The sequence below is a fragment of the Peromyscus eremicus genome, chromosome 1, assembly GCF_949786415.1.
Source record: "Peromyscus eremicus chromosome 1, PerEre_H2_v1, whole genome shotgun sequence".
In the NCBI taxonomy this organism is placed as follows: domain Eukaryota; kingdom Metazoa; phylum Chordata; class Mammalia; order Rodentia; family Cricetidae; genus Peromyscus; species Peromyscus eremicus.
The window spans coordinates 132,748,060-132,769,675 of record NC_081416.1 but is presented as its reverse complement, the minus strand read 5'-3'; the positions used below and the strand labels follow the sequence as shown (position 1 = coordinate 132,769,675).

The 21,616-nt window shown below is 39.1% G+C and overlaps 1 protein-coding gene across 10 annotated transcripts in view; it reads right to left on the bottom strand.

The window, feature by feature from the left end:
- The window catches only part of Tjp1 (tight junction protein 1), an 82,607-nt gene that overhangs the window by 44,568 nt on the left and 16,423 nt on the right, over window positions 1-21,616 (bottom strand). For all 10 annotated transcript variants that reach the window (XM_059273311.1, XM_059273301.1, XM_059273327.1 and 7 more), the window contains exons 2-7: window positions 21,221-21,277; window positions 7,250-7,374; window positions 6,359-6,461; window positions 3,864-4,140; window positions 431-534; window positions 1-50 (exon numbers count right to left, since the gene is read on the bottom strand). The exon at window positions 1-50 is cut by the window's left edge and continues 119 nt beyond it. In XM_059273311.1, the coding sequence (XP_059129294.1) occupies window positions 1-50; window positions 431-534; window positions 3,864-4,140; window positions 6,359-6,461; window positions 7,250-7,374; window positions 21,221-21,277 (716 nt within the window). The remainder of the gene's footprint in view (window positions 51-430; window positions 535-3,863; window positions 4,141-6,358; window positions 6,462-7,249; window positions 7,375-21,220; window positions 21,278-21,616) is intronic.

Genomic DNA, 21,616 nt, shown 5'->3' with positions numbered 1-21,616 from the left:
AATGTTTTTGCATCTGTCAATGACATATTTTCTGTCACAGTACCATTTATCTGCAACAGAAAAGAAAGCAGAGGTTGGAAAGTAAACAAATACAAACCTAAGTCTGATCTGCTACAGGGAGAAACACACTCCTGGCTTGCTGGAAGACCTAATGCCACCTTTACACTTTTCTAAATCCTCAAGAGCACTCCTACAAGCAAACTAGAAAGCATTTCCACAGTTTCTAGAACAATTATCAAAATGATCCTGGTGAATGATATCTATCTGCAGTAATTAATTCTCTCAGGTTAACTCCAAACCTCATAAAGGGCATGGCAAATGCTGATTATTCTCTCTGGCAAAACTGCTTCAAACACAAGCAGAGGTTACACAATAACTCTAAAAATTTGTTTCCCATTTCAGTTCATTATAATATACAATGTGACTATACCTTCAAGACAACATCCCCTTCTTGGATATTACCATCTCTTGCTGCCAAACTATCTTGTGAAATTTCCTTTACGAATATATGGCTGGCCAATCGAAGACCATATTCTGGAAGAATACATTTAAATATCTTTAGTTCAAAATCCTAAAACAATTAAATGCAGTTTAAATTGTGAGATTAAAATTACTAGCCTTATGAACCACCCTGCCCCTAAGACCATCATCTTTAAATCACCAAAAGTCTGCAATGTCATGAAAATGCAAAGTAAAACCTGGTTCAAACAGAACACTGTGTCCCCATCTTACTGAAAAGGAGAAAGCCCTAAAAGATTGTAGCCATTATTTTCTGACTATGTGATGACATATACTATAGTGTTTTATAATGTTTAAAGAACAGAATTCTTTATTGAGGCTTGAAAAACTTTGAAAGTACAATACTTTTGACGAATGTTATGAATCAAATACTAGTTACGTTTCCCTTAGCTCTTAAGTGTGTACAAACCAAGAGAAACGCAAGAGCTTTAGTGCATCCTATTAAGTAGTTCAATGGTTCACAATTAGTCAAGTAGATGTGACTAGCAGTTAATACACAATGCTCTCTCACTCAACCCACAAAGGCCCCCGGAAATGGTGATTTCATCTGTCGGTGGATACGTGGTTAGAGTTAAGGAAATTACAAAAAATTTATTATAAAACAAGAACCCAAACCAGGTGTGGTAGAGCACACACGTGATGCCCACACTCAGTGGCTGAGACAGGACAAGACTGTGTGGACCGCACAATTAAGACTCTATCTCAGGAAGACAAACAAAACCAAAGCTCTAACTATTAATGAGAAAAGAAGTGGTCTTGGAACGCCAAGTGTCTTTGCATTTTAAAAGAAACAAAATAAGCTGGACGGCGGTGGCACATGCCTTTAATCCCAGCACTCGGACTCAGACATCCAGGAGGATCTCTGTAAGTTCAGGGCTAGCCTCGTCTACAGAGCGAGATCCAGGACAGGCACCAAAACTACACAGAGAAACCATGTCTCAAAAAAACCAAAAGAGCCGGGCGGTGGTGGCGCACGCCTTTAATCCCAGCACTCAGGAGGCAGAACCAGGTGGATCTCTGTGAGTTCGAGGCCAGCCTGGGCTACCAAGTGAGTTCCAGGAGAGGCGCAAAGCTACACAGAGAAACCCTGTCTCGAAAAACAAAAAAAAAAAAAAAAGAAAGAAAGAAGGAAAGAAAAGAAACAAAATTAAACAAAAACCCAAACTAAATAGCCAAGATGAAAAACACAAAGTTTCTAATCTGCAATAAATTATGAAGCCTGTCATGCAAGAGTCTAAATGTTCATCACAGTTACAGTTTAACTTTAGGTAAATATTCAAAGAGTATACACAGAAGTAGGGCTAGTACCAGGGTAAAAAAAAAAAAGTTAGTGACATTAGGCGATCCAGGCAGGGAATGTTAAGCACTTTGAAAACAGTCATTTCATCAGAGAAAAATACAGGACTAAGGAAATATTCTTATTCACAATTAAAAGGTTACAAATGGTTGGACATGGTGCACACCTTTAATCCCAGCACCTGAGAGGCAGAGGCAGGCAGAACTCTGTGAGTTCAAGGCCAGCCTGGTCTCCACAGTGAGTTCCAGGACAGCCAGAACCACACAGTGAGACCCTGTCTCAAAACAAAACAAACAAAAAAGACTACAAGTGATTATTATACAGATGGAGCCAAAATATTCCTTGAGTATCAATGTATGCCTTTACTGTAGGTACTTCTCTGAGTACACAGTAACTATGTGCAGCACTACAGACTAAAGCGACAGGTCAGAAAGTCCCTGCACCTTGGCAACTTACCGCAGTGGAGCAAAAGATGTTACCACAGTAACTGAATAGTATAACAATGTATTCAAACAATGGGACTAAATATGCACAGCTACCAAGGTCAGAGAAGGCCTCTCTCAGAAAGAAATACCAAAGCTAAAACTTCTTCACCTAAGAAACCCGAAAACTCAACCTCAAGGGTGTGCTGAGTGCAGGAGGCTAGGAGTGTTCAAACGAATACACCCAAGTAGGCAGGGAGAACACGGCAGCAGGTGTGATGGAATCCTAAGTCTAGGACAACTGACACTGACAGAACACCAAGAGAACAAGCAAGATGGCACCTTCATAAAAGAGGCTACAGAGGTCACCGGAAGGGGTCCAGAGACCAGTCACAACTGACAAAGGCCACTGAAGAGTTAGCAGCAACCTGGAAAAGAAATCCGCGGTAGAGAAAGGCAGAAGTGGGGCAGGAAGTGGGCATGCAGGATGTTAGGAATGCTCATTACACACATAGGAGATGTCAAGGGTAAGCATCAGATATCTGTGCCTAGCTGACTGAGAAACTGGATGGACAGGAATACAGTCCAAGAAATACTTCATCAGAAACACAAAAAAATTTGGAATAAAATGTGACTCCCTTGAGATGGGGCTGATTCTGAGGAATCCCTATGGACAGCTGGGCACACAAGAGTGCACTCTGATTTGGACTAGAGAAGTAATGGTAACATTAGCAGTGCACTGAGCTAATGGGAATGATGAGAGTACTACAAAAGAAATCACAGGAAGTGGAAGAAAGATTCTTGGACAGAAAACTAGAGCATTAAAGGATAGGATGATGAAAATGGAAAGGAGAAGTGAGAACCTCAGGAAGATGAGTCTCACAGGAGTCCAAAGAAGACATTATTCTACAAAGCAGACTGGCTGGGAAGCAGTACTGAAAGGTCTGGAAGACTCTGTGAATAGCCTTGGGGCTGGGAAGCAGGCACTAGATCAGAGAGCTGGAGCACAAGAGCAGCCCCAAGTGCAGACTCCTGTGCTGACGGGCCCACTACAGGGTTGGAGGTGGGGCGTCAGGGCCAACAAGTGTGAGGTGTCAGATCAAAGCCAACCTTCCTAAGCCTCCTCTTCAACAACTCTGAAATCAAAATCATCAGCTACACATAACTAAAAGCAGGAGGGAACAAAGAGCCATTTCAAAAGCTAGTAAGTGAATAGAAAGTAGGTGGACTTCCATTTATAAAATGGCCCATCTCTCCCCTCTAAGTAGGTCCTTAGAGTTCTTTCCACGGTCATACTACTATTGATCTAAACACAGCATTTCAATTCAGTGATAATGTGACATTTCTTGCTAGCATAATTTGATTTTGGCTGTTCCTGTCACAATAAAACCAAAATTCGACCAGTATACACTTTATTTCAACTACAGTTTGCTCAAACAAAATTTGAGAAAATGTGCCAAAATGCCCCTATGTCTGTCTTAACAGGATTTGACTCCTAACAAGAGACCATGACTATAAAGAAAAATGGAATAAAACAAAGATACAAAAATATCGTCATTGTATTTCACATTAAAACTAGCTTTAAAACTCTCACTTGAAAACAATTAAGAGTTAGTGGAGAATACCTTCATTTTTCCGAGACTTCACCAACGTCACCTTAGTGGGTTTGGCAGGCTGACTCGAGGCCACCGATCGCCTGTCGGAACGAGGGGACAGGCTCCTCTCTCTACTTGCACTTCTATCCCTTGCCCAATTCTTGTCAGTCCTTCTGTTAGCTAAAGCACCACGGCTACTTCTTGGATCATGTACTTCCTCATCATAACTATCATCCTCATTATCAGATACTGGCTCAGGATCTGGACGACTTACAGGGATCTGAACTTTCTTCTTCCTTCGAATGGTCTACAAATAAAAAGAGATTATAAATGGAGTGATACTCATGTACTCTCCATTCATGAAAGAAACATATTTCTCTTGACCTACATTAACTAATTTAAATACAAAGGAGATAATATAATAGTCACACCAATCCATTACCACAATGGCTGCTTTCCATTCTCTTAATAAACAGATATGGCTAAGCAACAGATTAGGAATAATAAATTTACTAAATCCTTCCAGAATTTGTAACAATCTTCCAAGTGGTAAGAATCACAAGTTTACAGGGAATTAATAACTACTGATTGTGGAATGAAAGACTGGAACTATATTCTAAGCATATCACATACTTTATGGTCACTTTGTAACCAAAACAACAACAAACTCACAAGCCTACCTCATTCCTTAATCAAAATTTGATAGTGCCTCATTATCAAGGTCTACAGTTGCCCTGACAGACTGCTAAAGGATACATTTATTCATCACAAACTAATATACAACTTACTCTGCAGGAGCTCGTGAGCTCAGCATACTTTCCCAACACAAACTGCCTCCTGTCTCTGTGCTGTCCAATTTATAACTTCTGGCATGAGTGCAAGTTCGCTCTTGCATTCTTTCTGTGTTCCCTGTCCATTCAGTTCTTTGTTTCAAAGTTCGAGATCTATGTGCAGCTTCTGAATGTGCAGTTCTGTAATCCTACTGGGCTCCCTCACAGTGATACGCTGGTGTCCTCGGGGACCTGCAAGAGCTTCTTGAGGAGCACGTGTCGTCTTGTGACACCTTTAGCTACTCAAGCATCCTCTTCTGTTTTCTCCATCACCAGTCCTCCCACAGCTTCACTTGCAGTTACATTTAAGTGATTTTCTACTGGTTTCTTCCCCTTATCTGCGATGGTAAACACCAGATGTGTTGTGACATAATAAAAATACTTTGTATTGATGAGGCCATGTCTGAACTCCTTCTAGTAGCAGAATTCTTGCTACTGCTCAGCCAGCCTTTCATCAGCATCTTGTTCCCTCTCAATGAAACTGCCGAACACAGGTTTCTTTTAAATCACTCACCGAGGCCTCAGTTCCTTGGCCGGCTTTAGGGAGTCAGTGTCCCTTCACGCCCCTCTTCTGAAAGCCCTTCAATGTGTCTCATTATTGATGCTTCTCTCTTTGGCTCTCAGAATTGTCTGTGAATAAACCTTACCGTTTGGGCTTGCTCTCATCGATATGCACTTGCAAGAGGAAGGAGGCTTCCTCATCAGTTGCCATCCTATGTGACTTGCAGCTTTCATCTCTCCCAATTTACCTCAAATATGCCTGATAATTGTCTAATAATCTTGTCTTGCTATTCCCTTCCAAATTACATTATATTTCCTCCGTGGGTAAATTTCTTCTAAGGCTGAGTCAACACTAAACATTGTTGCTTCTTACTCCCCAGACTAACCAGAGTGGGTTTGTTTGAAGTTAAAGAACAAGCAGCAAGAGAAGCCAGCATGTGGGAAAGACAAGAATGTGCTGTTAAGAAAGGACAGCTGTCCCCCAGCCCTGGCAAACACCCACTGGTTTCACCTCTACTTCAATATCCAGCGAGCTGTATTAGAAATCATATCCTGCACTGCATAAACTAGGCCTACTATTGCATCCTGCAATCTCAGACTATGGCTTTAAGACAGTAACTTGAAATGTACCCTGAACAATTCTTCATAGGCAATCTTAGCTTTTTCTCTCTCAACAAGTCACAATTAACGAGGTGGTAGATGATGTGGGTTCAGAGGAGGAAGGTAAAGCTTTCCCAGCAAACAAAGCTCATATCAGGAAGGAGGGCCACACACGCTTTCACAATATTTGCCAAGATCCCGGCTAACATAAGTACATACAGGAGAAAGCAGCATTAAGCCACAGGAGACTGCACTTCCTTTCCTTTTATAAGTGAAAAGAAAACTTCTATCTGAACTTAGATTAAATACATAATACAGAACAGTAAGGAGCATTTGGGAACTACCTTTTCATTTCTTAAATGATAGGGAGGAGCTGGGTGTGCACACCTTTAATCCCAGCACTCTGGAGGCGGAGGCAGAAGGGTCTCTGAATTGGAGACCAGCCTGGTCTCCAGAGTTCCAGGACAGCCAGAACTACACAAAGAGACCTTGTTTGAAAAAGAAGGGGGAGGGAGTGGGGAAGGGGACTCAAATACCAAACAAGTATCAAGAATAGTTGATAGCTCTACCAAATTGAACATAAAAGATACTCACGATTTTTGCATTTTTCCCACTTTTCCTTAGCTGCTGAACAGCAAAAGCATGTTCAACATTGTCCATTGAAACTCCATTAACCATCGCAACTCGGTCATTTTCCCTAAAGGGGAAGGGAGAAAACACCAGAAAGACACGTTGATAAAACCACCTACGACCTTACTAAAGTCTTCTTTGAATGACAGGTTAATTAATCTGATTGTCTTTAGAGCAATGACACAACAGCATCAAATCGTACTGTCAGGTCCTTCACAAGAACATTTAGCAAGTAACTAACCACAGGATGTCAGTTTCTTTTTCTTGTATGTATCAGCACAGTGTTTCCCCAAAGGCCTGAAGAAAGCTGGCACTACAACAAATAAAAAGACCACTGGTAGCTGAATTAGAGCATTAGATGAAACTAAGTCATCCAGCTAAAAGAGATACCATCATTAAATATTAAGTCTTTCTCTTTATAAATGTCTTTGAATCCTTCTGATTATAGTCTCAATTTTTCCTTCCTGTCCTTGTTATTACCTGTATTGCACTAATCTCCTTAGCGTACAGAAAGGGAAGACTTCATGTGAGAGGCCCTCAAACACTAGTGCCTGCCTAAACTGGTTACCAGTTCTCTTCACTCTCTTTACTGTTACCGTCTATTTAAAGTAAATAATACTTAGGTGTCCACTTACACCACCGATAAAGATTTCTTAAGTATAAGTGTGCATTCACTTATAGGAAAATATTAAGTAAGTACAGCACAAGTTGGGTGTAAATAATCCTGAGTCACTAACAAAACAGATCCATGACTGGGGACAGAAACAATGTAGAGAGGGAGGAGGAAGGGAGAAAAGAAGAGATGGAGGGAAGATCTGAATTAATGAATTAAAGAACAAAGACCCACACACTTACTGTAGCTGTCCTTCAGCTGGACCTCCCTTTAGCACATCTGAAATCACTATGGAGGTTTCCCCACTCTGAAAATGAGGATTATCTCTTCCACCAGATATTGCAATTCCAAATCCAAACCCAGGAGCCTAAAACAGTAATTACAGTAAAACAGTTCTATTAACGACAACAAAATTGCTCATTACAGCATATATAATGTAGAAACTATAAATTACAATCCTATTGCATCTATGATTTGTACTTACTTGCATGGTTATACATTACAATCATCAGTCCATTCTACAAGAATGCATGTTCTAATAAATTATACACCAGATAGAACATATTAAAAATGTCAACTGCATACATATTCCATAAGTGCTAAATTGATTTTAAAAATTCTGAAAAGTAAGATCCTGGATTATTTTTGATTATCAGGTAGGGTCCTGAAGGGACAAGCAGTGCTCAGTGTGATCATCAGGAACACTGACACCTGGTTCAGAAATGACAGACTTAATTCATACATACACCATCTGTCATTTCACACAGTCGCCTTAAAATTAAGCATTAGGTATTTCAACTTCCCTCAATTATTCTAAAAATCCCAGAAGGAAATCTCTACATGAATAACATGCTAATGCCTCACATAACACTATATGTAATAGGAAATGCACACCAGTTTTTATCAGTCATTTTTTCTTTGTATTTTAACTAAATAAATTATAGTAAGATATAAACTTCTGAAAGAACTAAAATTTCTATGACAGTGACTCAATGGCTCAATACAGAAAACCAAATGCGAATATTTCTAAGTGTCAGGACCACACCTCAGCCTTGCTTCTGTTCATACAGCATGTACACTCTGCACTGCGGATACCACTGTGCCAGGCGAGGAAAATACCTGAACAAGGGTTTTACTGTACATAAAACTTTCTGCTCTTACAGACACATATTTCAACCACCGAAAACAAATACTTTACCATCATTTGTCAGCATTTACCTATCAAATTCACGTGTCTTTGGATTGTACTGTGTTAGAATGTTTGATTTTAAAACTTGCTGTTTGAGCCAGGTATAGTTGTACATACATGTGAGCCTACCAATTGGGAGGTGGAGGCAGGTGGAGCAGAAGTTCAAGGTCATCTTGGTAAGTTCAAAGCCAGCCTGAGAAATAGAGACCTTGTCTTCAAAGAACAAAAACAAGAAATTACTGAGTTATTACTTGAATTTCATTAAAAAACTGTCCAGTGAGTTTGGGTTTGTTTAGAATTAGGGCAGAATACCCAAATGGACAGAAGTTAAGGAAGACACCTAGTATTGACATCTGCTACATACATGCACATACACACAAATAGAAAATTATTTAAATAATAAAAATAACATCATAGCTATTAATAAAGTACACAATTGCAATGGGTTTCCCAATACACAAATTTTGCCTCCATGGCATAAATGCCTTTATGGTTATATTTACGTGGGGACAAGACTGTCTTTATAACAGTTGTCCTTACCAAGTTCCATACTGAAAGTATATGTACACCGTAAAGGGCCTGCAAACTGTTATGTCCTGTGAAGTGAGGACTGTGACAATCACTAAGTCATGTGCAAATATATTATATCTTGACAGAACAAACTAATTTCTCTGTATCATTAGTTTCTTCATTTTTTTTTTTTTTTTTTTTGAGACAGGGTTTCTCTGTGTAGCTTTGCGCCTTTCCTGGAACTCACTTGGTAGCCCAGGCTGGCCTCGAACTCACAGAGATCCGCCTGGCTCTGCCTCCCGAGTGCTGGGATTAAAGGCGTGTGCCACCACCGCCCGGCCAGTTTCTTCATTGTTAAATACTCAAACTAAATACTAAATATTCAAATACTAAAAGTATATAGATATAGCACATCTTATTGATCATGCATTAGCAAATGGGTATTTGTGTTTTTACTTCTGGCTATTATAAATAAGACTGCTATGAATATTCACATTACTTATTGAGTAGATATCTGTTGTCATTTCTTTTAGGTCTAATTCTAAAAGTGCAATTGTCGGGTCACATGGTAGCTATATGGCTAACTTCTGAGGCATTCCTAAATTGTTTTCTATGATGGCAGCATTATTTTACATTAATATCAGCAATGTATAAAAGTGCCAATTTATCTCCATCCTTGTCAACCTCTCTACTGTCTATTCCTATAGCCACGCTAACAGGTATGAAGGGAGAGCTCACTGGGCTTTGGTGATGTATCTCCTTGATGACTAATGATGCTGAGCACATCTTCATGTGCTTACTGTACATTTACATATCTCTGAAAAAATGTATAGTCAGATCTTTTGCTCATTTCCCATCTGAGTTCTGTCTTTGTATTACTGAGTTTTAAGAGCGCAGGAAACAGACTTCAAGCAAAGTTCTTATTAATATATAATTTGTTCTCTCATTCTCTGTTATCATCTCACTTTTTTGATGGTGTCTTTCAAACACCAACATTTCCAATTTTGATTAGGCCCAATTTGCCTGTTTTCTCTTTGTTCTGGGCTTCTGACATCATAGACAATAAAGTATTTCCTAACCTAAGGTCAACATCTATTCTTGTATTTTCTTTTTGAGGTTCTATGACTCTAGTGACACTTGGGCCTATGATTCATTTTAAGCCAATTTTGCACATGGAGGGCAGGAAACAGTCCAAGTTCATCACTTTATTCATGGTTGAACAGCTCTCCTGGCACCATCTATTAAAGATCCACATCTCCTGCACTGTACTGGCACTCTCATCCCAAGTTTCCCTCTTATTCAGTCGTTTCTTTAGATAAAAGACTTAGCAGCCTTACTATAGATTCCCTCCTAATTTCCTTGTTTATGTAATTGCACCCTCTAAAACGTTACCATAATATTTTAATATGAAAATAGAAATGCCTAACTCATTCTGAGCATTCACTTTATTTCTTAAAGGATTATTAAAATATATGCAACTTCTAAGGAAGAACAGTTGGAAATAAAGTGGGGTGTTATGATGGAAGAAGTACATCACAGACTCCAACCCCTTAAACGTTAGTTAAGGTAGCACCTTAAACTATGAATGACACTTGCTAAAAGTATGATGGTCTTTATGTGACGAGACTTTAAATGTGTTTGGTCTTGCCTAAAATATGCTCAAATAGTAAAATTTGCACCCATTTTATAACAGCACAAGGAAAAATACATAGTTTTAAAATACTGATTACATGTTAAAATGGTATTTTGAGACCACTGAGTTAGGATGTTATGAAAACTTTCAACCATTTTTTTAAAATATGAAAACTAAAATCTTTTAATTTCCATATGTGGATTTACTATAAGGTTATTGGACAGTGCTGCTGATCTCTTAGGAGAGACTGTGTGGGCCATTATTGATCATATGCCTACTATATTTTTTTGTTTGTAACTAAGGAGATACATAACTGAGCAGGATTTCAAATCCTGAAGAGTATAATGTACCACGATGGGGCAGACTACTGCCTGAGGTATGTATTTAGCTGTCACTGAGGACCACTGAGTGCAGAGACCAGCTACTTCATTCCTGAACATATATCTAGGGAACTTCACTTCATACATTACTATAGAAATAACTATAACCTCTTGTCTATTGCTGCTTCTTTTTTCACTACAGCAAAGAATTAGAATCAACCTAGTTGTTCATCAACAGATGAATGAAAATGTGGTGTATTTTTCTATAAAAAGATTCTCTTCATCTCTATAAAGAAAAATGAAGTTAATAGAAATTGGCGGAAAATCAAGACTTAGGATGTACAATATTAAGTGAGGTCACAATCTCAAAGGAAACCAAAAATCTCATGTCCTCTCTTATGTAGAATCTAGCCAATAATATATGTAATCAAATGTACATGTGAGTACAGTATAACATGAAGGAATGGTTTTCTTAAAAGTAGCTGGTGTTTGTTTGAAAGGACTTTGATGAGTTTTTTTTTTTTTTTTTTAGAAAGACTTGTTTTTTTTTATTTGTGTACGTACATCCATCTAAGTGTGAGTGTGGGTTCCTGTGGAGTCCAGAAGAGGGTGTCAGATCCATTGGAGCTGGAGTTACTGGCAGTTCTGAGCCAATAAACGAGACTGAACTTGGGTCTCCAGGGAGAGCTCTTAACCCCTGAGCCCCTCTTACAGGTTCTGAAAAGACTGCTTTTCCAAAGCAATTTGCAAAACTTCTGCCAAAGATGAACTGAGTTGACTTCTCTAAGGCTGCAGAACAGGGTTTTCAGATACCCACATCCTCTGGGGTTCTCAGCTGCTCCAGAATAAAATGTGGGGTGTTTAGAGCCGGGCTGCCAAGTTTTCTCTAACAATCCTGATAGTAACTGATATGTGGGGTTTGCTTGGCAGGCCACCAATCTTTGTTAAAGCTATACGTTACGCTGTAGCAGTGTTGCAGAAGCAGTCACAGCAGGCAAGTGAATGTGGCTCTGTTCCAGTAAACCGTCCTTACAAAAGCAGACAACTGGAAGGGCTGAGGAACAGTCCACTTAGTAAAGTGCTTGCTGTGTACAAGCCTGCAGCCCTGAGTTTGACAGCCCCACATAAAAAAGCTAGGTGAGCTGGCTTATGGGGAATGAAACAAGCTGCACTCACTGGCAAGCCAATTTAGCGTAATGAACAAGCCTTCAGCCAATGGGAAACCTTGTCTCAAAAAGACAAAGTGAATGTCTCCTGAGGAACGGCACCGAGGTTGGCACCTGACCTCCACATGGGCACACACACAAAAACAAGCAATAAACTACTACCTGGACTTTGGACCATAGTTTGCTGACACTGACCTAGAGCAGTAGCTTTCCAGGTTTATTGCAAAGAAAAAACAATCAGATAGGTTATCCCTTCTGACCAAATGTTCTGGTTCCTTTGGCTTAAGGTAGGCCTTGAATACTATTTTTCTGGAGAAATCTTCACATTGATTTCCACAATGGCTGTATGAATTTGCACCCCTAGCAAGAGTGAATAAAGTTTCCTTTCTTTCCACATCCTCTGTAACACTTGTTTTCAGATTTATTGATGATAGCCATTCTGATTAGCATGAGTGGTGGGTGTCTTAAAGGGTTTGAATTTGTGTTTTCCTGATGGCTAGGGATATTGAACACCTTTAAAATAGTCATTGGCCATTTGTGTTTCCTTTTTTTGAAAACTATCTGATCAGTTCCTTTGCCCACTTGTTGATGCAGTTTCATTTCCTTTGTAGTTAATTTCTGCAGTTACTAGTAAATCCTGCACATCTGCAGCGTAGCTGGTACAGATGTTCTTCCATTCTGTGGCTGTCTGCCTGCTCTGCTGCTGCTTTCCTTTTCTGCACAGGGGCCTTCAGCTGTCATGCAATCCCATCTGTTGACACTTGGGGTTAGTCCTGTGTTGTTGGTGTTCTGTTTAAACGGTCTTGCTTACTCCAGCATCTTGAAGGGTACTACCAGGGTTTTCTTCTGAAACTTTTAGTGTTTGGGGTTTTAATTTTTGATCCATTTTGAATTGATTTTTGTACAGAAAGAAAGACACAAATCTAATTTCATTCTTCTGTGGGTAGAATTCCAGTTTTACCAACACCATCTGTTGAATAAGTTGTCTTTTTAATCAATGTATGTGTTCGCTTCCTCTGTCAAACACGCTTTTGCTGTTTTACTTCTGTTTATCCACTGACCTTCCGGTCTGGTTTTTTTTTTTTTTTTTTTTTTTTGGTTTTTCGAGACAGGGTTTCTCTGTGTAGCTTTGCGCCTTTCCTGGAACTCACTTGGTAGTCCAGGCTGGCCTCGAACTCACAGAGATCCGCCTGGCTCTGCCTCCCGAGTGCTGGGATTAAAGGCGTGCGCCACCACCGCCCGGCCCCCGGTCTGTTTTTATGCCAATATCAGGCTCTCTATCACTGAAGCTCTACACTATCATCTGTAATACCCTCAGCATTGTTGTTACTTTGGGGATTGCTTTGGTTATCTATGGTATCTGTGGTTGCATATGTATTGTTTTTCTAAGCCTGTGACATGGGAATTTTGACAGTAAATTAGTTTAGGTACTATAAACATTTTCATAATATTAATTCTGCCCATGCAAGAATACAGAACATTTCTCCACCAACCAGAATCTTCTGTGATTTCCTTTTTCAATATTATCAAACTTTCCTTGTAGACATCTTTCATTTCCTTGGTTATTTTCCTAAATACTTCAGTGGGGGTTGTGGGTACTTGAATGGACTCGTTTTCCTAACTTCTTTCTCAGAGAGAGGACTGTTACTATAAAGGAAGGTTGCTGATTTGTTTAATATTGATTTTATATCCTGCAACTTTACTGTGTTTAGGTCCAAAAGTTTTCTAGTAGACTAAATAGGGTATTTTCAGTAAATAATTAAGTGAGATCACAAAATCTAAGGGAAAAAAAAAACTGTGTTCTCTCTAATATGCAGAATCTACCCAACAATATATGTAAACAAATGCATATGTGGGTACAGTATATAGCATGAAAAAAGAGGACAAGAAAGGCTAAATGTAAGGTGATGAGGAAGGACTAAATATGGGTAATGGGCATGAGCCTTCTTTCATAAAAGAAGGATATAAAGCTAATTGTTTTTCTAGTTCTAACTCTGTCATGAATTTTTTGATGTGGGTGGTTTTTAAGTACATAGAATGTATTTGATACTAAAAGTACAATTTATCATGAAGCTCCAATAGCTTCCACTCCAAATGTCTACTGTAGCTCTATTCTAACAGTGAGAACAGAATGTTAGCGGAGTCAGCCAATCACCCATCGGAAACTAGAGGTATAATTTACTATTATCACATTACATTTCTCCTATTAGTGCTTTAGTTATTAAACAAGGAAAATGAAAAAAATATATTAGTTAAAGTATGGTTCTGGGACTGGGGAGTTGGTTCATTTGGCAAAGTGCCTGCTGCATAAGCCTGGGGATCTTTGTTTGGGTCTCCAGGACCCATATAAAAGCTGGGTGTAGTGGCTGTGCGTCTGTAACTCTAGTGCTGGGAAGCAGTGAAGGCAGGCAGATTCTTGGAGCTTTTTTGGCCAGCCAGTCTAGTAACCTGTGAGCTCTAGTGCCAGTGAGAGACTCTATCTCAAAAACCAAGGTGAGAACATCTGAAGAAGATACCCAATATTATCAACCTCAGGTACGAGCACTTGTGTATACACACACACACACACACACACACACACACACACACACACACACACAAACCACCACCACCACCACCAACAACAACAACAACAACAACAACCACCACCTAATTTTTAAAAATGTTTCTTCTCTGTGCTATTTTCTTTGATACTGTTAGGAATTCGAGTATGAGGAAGTACTACGAATCTGTGTCTCATTAGCTCAAGGAAATGGAGCACAATTCTGAATGTTGAGGAAACCATGTGGTTTTGTGTCTGTGTTACAAGTGTTCTCTCATCAATCAGATAGGCAGTCCTCAGGCAAACCTGGCAGTGTGATGACCAGTGGAGGCTGCATTCAGTGTCTGCCCTGAGCTTTAGGAGTTGCCAGTTCCCCTGGAGGGTTCATCAGAGGTAAACAGATAAGAGGGGTATGTCAAATTCACAGCTCTTTGGTTTCCAAAAGGTGTTAAGTGTTGTGCTGGGAACATAGCATCGAATTGCCTCTGCCTCACCAAAAAGAGACTGTACTTCTTCACCTCCTTCCCTGCAGGAATAACTTTTCTCCCCCCTCCCCACCTCTTTTTAATTTAGTATTTTTTTAGTTTTACAAAATGTATTAGTTAAAAAAGTTGAAAATAAAACATCATACACTAAAATGAACCAGACCCAAAGTCTATCCAACTCAATGACAATACTCCAGCTTTTCACAACACCTTTTTTATATTCATTTATGTATTATGTATATAGTTATATATGCATGTATGCCTGCATGCCAGAAGAAGGCATCAGATTTCATCATAGATGGTTGTAAGCCATTAATGCCAGGAATTGAACTCTGAACCTCTGAGCCATCTCTCCAGCCCTTCACAGTACTCTTAAACTAAAAGTTTGAAGCAGGAAGGTTTAAAGTTCCTACAGCAACAAATGCAATCGATTACTATCCAGGATGCAATAGGAATAAATCCTGCCAGGCTGCTGGAAATGTTTTTCTAGAGCATGGCTCAAAGCTCTGAATTGTTCCAACTGTTCCAACTTGTTAGAAGTTATTAATATCTGCTAACTTGGATCATACAATTCATCATTTAGAATAAATACTAGTAACTGTTGTTGCAACAACACTGAAATTGGGCATTTAAGACAATATGAAAACACCAAGAGCCAATGAACAAGGACAGGTGATGCTCTGTGTTTTTTTGAGACATGGTTTCCCTATGTAACAGAGCCCTGGCTATCCTGGAACTCACTTCATAGACCAGGTTGGCCTTGAACTCAGAGATCCACCTGCCTCTGCCTCTCCCTCAACTGAAATAGAGTTGATATGTGACAAATAAATGACATTTTTTTTAAAATTAGAGGATGAGTCTGATAATTCTTTTCAAGAATATCTGCAAAATTAAAATTAGTAAAATTTACATATCTTCTCAGTTAAAATGTAAAAGGGTCATAGATGGCAGTTAGCTTGACAGTATCTGATTTGCAGACCCATAGTTTGATTTTAATTATATGTGACGAAATTAATAGACATTTCAATGAATAGTTAGCTATCTTAACGTCTTTTTATGTACAGTTAAAAAAATTTCCAAGCTTCCTATGTCTTATAAAATTTAGCTTCATACAAAATCAGTAATTGACTTTGTACAACTAACCACTTTGTGTATACTTTCCCTTATTCAGACACTTTTATTTTTATTGAAATATTTAAGTTTTTTAGAGATTCTCATACAGGAGTACTGTCTTTATATCATTTCTACTCTTCTCTCTTCCCCCTGTAACTCCTCCTGTGGCCCTCCCATCTCTCTCAAATTCATGATCTCTTCTTTAATTATTTACACACACACACACACACACACACACACACACACACACACACACACACACACATGTGCATATATATGTAAGTAGAGTCAAATAATTTTAACAATGGTCTTGCAAAATCAAGTACTTGTAATGGTGAAATTGGCATCAGTAGAAGCATCCTTTGCCTAATTGCTCATTTCTTTATACTTAATGTAAAAGGAGAGGTGGTGTAGCTGGTCAGCAAAGTCCCTGGCATGCATGATATCCTGAGTTTGATCCCATAAAAATTAAAAAGCTATAGCAATCAAGGCAGAGGTAAATAAAAAAGAGCAGGGAATGAAAAATATGGATGCACACATACATGGTCAATTCATTTTTGCTAAATGTAGAAAGGCAACTAAATGTAGAAAATGTAATCTTTTCAACAAAATGGTTGCTTAAAATAGTAAGACATCCATATGAATAAAATACTCTCTTATTTCTTTTATCATATACAAAATTTAACCCACATACAACTTCTAGAAAACACATATAAAAAACCTTTTACTTCAAGGTTTGCAAAGATTTTTGAGATTCAAAACCAAAAAACATGATTCATGAAAATAAAAATGCTGGCAGAAAACAGCCCCAGGTGGGGTGAGGGTAGGGGGACTATGTAAAACAATACTTGATGAATCTGTATCCAGAACATATACATACACACACACACACACACACACACACACACACACACACACACATATATATATAAAAACTCTATGTGCAAAAGACCAGTGTTAAATGAAATGGCAATCCATATAATGAAGAAAACATTCTCAAGTCATATTTGATAGGGGTAAATATTCAAAATATACAAAGAACTCCTACCACAACTAAAAGCAAATGACCTAACTAAAACATGGAGGATGAATTTTAACAGGTGACAATTTTTTATTCATTCATTCATTTATTTGTTTGTTTGTTTGTTTTTTTTTGAGACAGGATTTCTTTGTGTAGCTTTAGAGCCTGTCCTGGATCTCTCTCTGTAGACCAGGCTGGCCTCAAACTCACAGAGATCCACCTGGCTCTGTGGATCTCTGTGAGTTTGAGTGCTGGAACTACCGCCCAGCAGGTGACAAATTTTTTGCTATGCATATGTGACAACTTTAAAAAAACAAACCTGAACACATTTGTGCCAGTTATCTGTCAACTTGACATAAGTTCCTCTGGGAAGAGGAACCACAGCTGAAAAAATGCCTCCACCAGATTGGCCTGTAGGCAAGTCTGTGGGACATTCTCTTGATTACTGATCACTTGTGGGAGGGCCCAGCCCTGAGGAGGTCTGACCTGGATTGTATAAAAAAACAAGTTGAGCTGGGTGGTGGTGGCACACCTTTAATCCCAGCACTTGGGAGGCAGAGGCAGGTGAATCTCTGTGAGTTCAGGGCTAGCCTGGTCTACAAAGCAAGTTCCAGGACAGCCAGGACTGTTACACAGAGAAACCCTGTTTCAAAAAAAAAAAGCAAGTTGACCAAGCAAAGAGGAGCAAGCCAGCAAGCAGCACTTCTCCATAGTCTCTGTTTCAGTCCCTGGCTCTAGGTTCCTCCCTCCAATTCTGGCCCTGACTTCCCTCAGTGATGAACTGTGATCAGGACATGTATGCAAAAAAAAAAACTCTTTCCTCCACAAATTGTTTTTGGTCATGGTGTTTATCACAGAAATAGAAAGCACAGTAGAATGACACTTAATCAAAGGAAAAAAAAATATGGACAAGCACATCAAAGCGCATTCAATAGGTCGGGCAGTGTGGCTAGTGGTCACACAGTTTCCTACTATACAGGCACTGGGCTCAACCCCCAGGATCACTGGAGGACTTAAGAGGGCAATGGAGAATGCAGGATTAGTTATCCATCACTGTGGGAAAGTCTCTGACAAGAATCAGGTCAATAGAAGGAGGAGTGGATTTATTCTGGTTCATGGTAGAAGAATACGGTCCAGCATGGTAGGGATGGTAGAATACAGATGGCATGGTGGTAGGAGTGTGAGGCAGCTGGTCAGTCTGTTCAGTCTGAAAGTGGAGAGACCATGTACTCCACAAGTCCCAGGACCCCAAGAATGGTACTACCCATACTCAGCATGGGTCTTCCCTCCTCAGAGAAATCTGTTTGGAAACATCTCCACAGACATGCCTCAGTTTGTCTCCTAATGATTCCAACCCCACTCAACTTGGCAATGAAGACTGATCATTACAAGGTGCTCGGCATTAACCAGAGAAATACAAACTAAAAAAGCTACAATGAGAGACTACTAGACATCTATTCAAATGGCTAAACTCAATGGTTAAAACTGACACTATCAAGAGCTGATGAGATAACTGAGTGACACTCATCCATTGCTGGTGAGAAGGCATATCCAGGCTGGTAATTTCCTATAAAATTAAACAGCTAGCATAAAACCCACTGCCATTCCATTTCTAACTATTTACAAAGTTTATTTATGAAGTTATGGTCCATCAAAAGTCTGTATCCTAAAGCAGATTTATTCATAATCAACAAAAACTACAAACAACCTAAATGTACCATCAACTATAGGATGAGTAAACTATTATACATTCATACAATAGGGTGGAATTTAGTAATAAGCAGGAACTAGATACCAACACAACAAGATTATGGAAAAGTTCCAAATGCATTAATCTCAGCATATGAAGTCAGTCTCAAAAGGCTACTTATTACATAAATCCACTTATATGACATCCCAGAAAAGGTCAAAGTTTAAGACGACAGATTATTGGTTCAAGGTCAAACGTGAAGAGACAGAGTTGATTACAAAGGGCCTAAAGGAAAGTTTTAAGGTAATGGAGTCACTCTGCATTTTTACTGTGATACTGATTATGTGACTGTCAAAACTCAGAAACGTATACTACATGAGCATATATTTACCCTTATGTAAATTACATCAACAAAAATGATAAAGGTATTAAGAAAAATAAATGTAATACTTAAAATGCTACTAAGCCATTATATCCCAGCCAAATGAAAGACATGAAGTATAAAATTATTTTATGTATCATACATCTGATTTAAACATGCTACCTATTAAGCACAATTCAAACAGGAAGCTACATTTCAGCTTTACGAATTAAAAGTTAAGATACATATTATTAAAATGATTTCATTTGGTGAGAAAAAAGTTAAGATACATATTATTAAAATGATTTCTTCATTTAGTGAGACAGAAAAAGGTCAACCATATCTGCCCAAAACTGAATAATTAACTGACTCTTTATCACCATGTGCAGATTCAAACACTCATGAGTTAGATAATCAGTGGTAGTGTCCAAGAACATGATTTCTCCACCCCCACTTGTCAACTTCTCAGAAATAATCAGTGTAAGGCATATGACATATATTTAAACATTTTCTAAGGAGGAAAACCATCAGTAGAGTGAGCTTTATTCAAAGAAAAAAGGGGTGAATTTTGAGAGATGTCTGAACAGATAAAGCATGCACTGGTGCCATTAGCCCTATCTTATTTTATTTCATTTTTATTTTTTGAGACAAGGTTTCTCTATGTAGCCCTAGCCATCCTGGAACTTGCTATACAGAACAGGCTAGCCTTGAACTCAGAGAGATCTACCTACCTCTGCTTCTCATGTGCTGAGATTAAAGGTGTGTGACACCACGCCCAGCTAATTTTTAAGTTTGTTTTGTTTGGGGTGTGTGTGTGTGTGTGTGTGTGTGTGTGTGTGTGTGTGTGTGTGCGTGTGTGTACCTGCAGAGGCCAGAGGAGGGTATTGGATCCTTTGGTGTGTGTGTGTGTGTGTGTGTACCTGCAGAGGCCAGAGGAGGGTATTGGATCCTTTGGGGTGTGTGTGTGTGTGTGTGTGTGTGTGTGTGTGTACCTGCAGAGGCCAGAGGAGGGTATTGGATCCTTTGGAGATGGAGTTACAGACAGCTGTGACCAATCCAACATGGGTACCAGGAATTAAACTTGAATTCTTTTGAAAAGCAGGCACAGCCGGGCGGTGGTGGTGGTGGTGGTGGTGGTGGTGGTGGTGGTGGTGGTGGTGGTGGTGGTGCACGCCTTTAATCCCAGCACTCAGGAAGCAGAGGCAGGCGGATCTCTGTGAGTTCGAGGCCAGCCTGGGCTACTAAGTGAGTTCCAGGAAAGGCACAAAGATACACAGAGAAACCCTGTCTCAGAGAAAGGAAAAAAAAAAAAAAAACCGAAAAGAAGGCACTAGCTCCTTTGGAGCCATGTCTCCAACTCCTAGCCTCATTTTAAACAGGTAAACACAAGGTTTTACAAGACAGATTGGGTCACTTCTTCAAAACAGAATTAAAACCCACACCAGCCTGGTTTCAAAGCTCTTATTTCCACTGTGTTTACCAATAATCTTTTCCTGATCATCTGCAATTGTTTAGGTTGTACATGCTTCAAATGAACACTTATCTTTCACGACTACTCTCTCTCTCTCTCTCTCTCTCTCTCTCTCTCTCTCTCTCTCTCACACACACACACACACACACACACACACACACACACACACACACCCCTTCCAAGTAGCTAAGGATGGCCTTTGGCCTTCAGCTTCTGGTCCTCCTGCCTCTATCTCCTGAGTGCCAGGATTTCAGATGGGGATGGAATTCAGGGCTTCAGGAGGGCTAAATCTAAGCACACTATCACCTGAGCTACATACTAAGCCTTCTTTCAAGATTTTATTAGGAACATAACTTGCTTAAAATTAAACCCCAAGCCTATAAACATGTATATACAATCAGTTTATAATTAATTATATATTAATATATAATCTTTTATCTTTTCATTCAAAATTCTAAGCAACAAATCACTTAAATTCAGAGATTAAAAATAGCAAATACACAAGAAATAACCAAAAGGATATGTGAAAAAGTAATCATGCTCACTTCTGACCTTAATGAAGAATTTATTACAAATCTAATTTTAAACAAAAGACTATAGAAAAAAATTCCCCTTTCTTTTGGCTTCCTGACATCTGGCTTTCCTCTATTGTTTTCAAAGCTGCCAGTGTCCTGAATTATAACACAGATTATTTACTGCAGCAGAAACTCACCCTGTGAAGCGTCACTGTGTGCTGTTCCCATATAGCTGTTTCCTCCATTGCTGTGCTCTGATAAAGGAAAAGAAAACAAAGCATTTACCTTACTAAAAGAAGTAAGTTTTTAATAAAGCAAAGGGAAGCATTCTGGAAACAACTTAGCATAATAAAATACCAAAACTCACACTATTAATATTAAAAATATTCTGGAAAACACTTAGTAACTATGAAGGATTGTTTATTTTGTTTTAAGAGATAGGAAACCAGACCCAGGAACTTCCTTTGTTTTTAACTTAATTTGGACAGATGCCGCTCTACATTTAACGCAAGCAGAAATCAAGTTCGAGCCAGCTAATTCAGCAACTTTATGCTTACCATCAGACAGGCTAGAATAAAAGATACAACACTTTT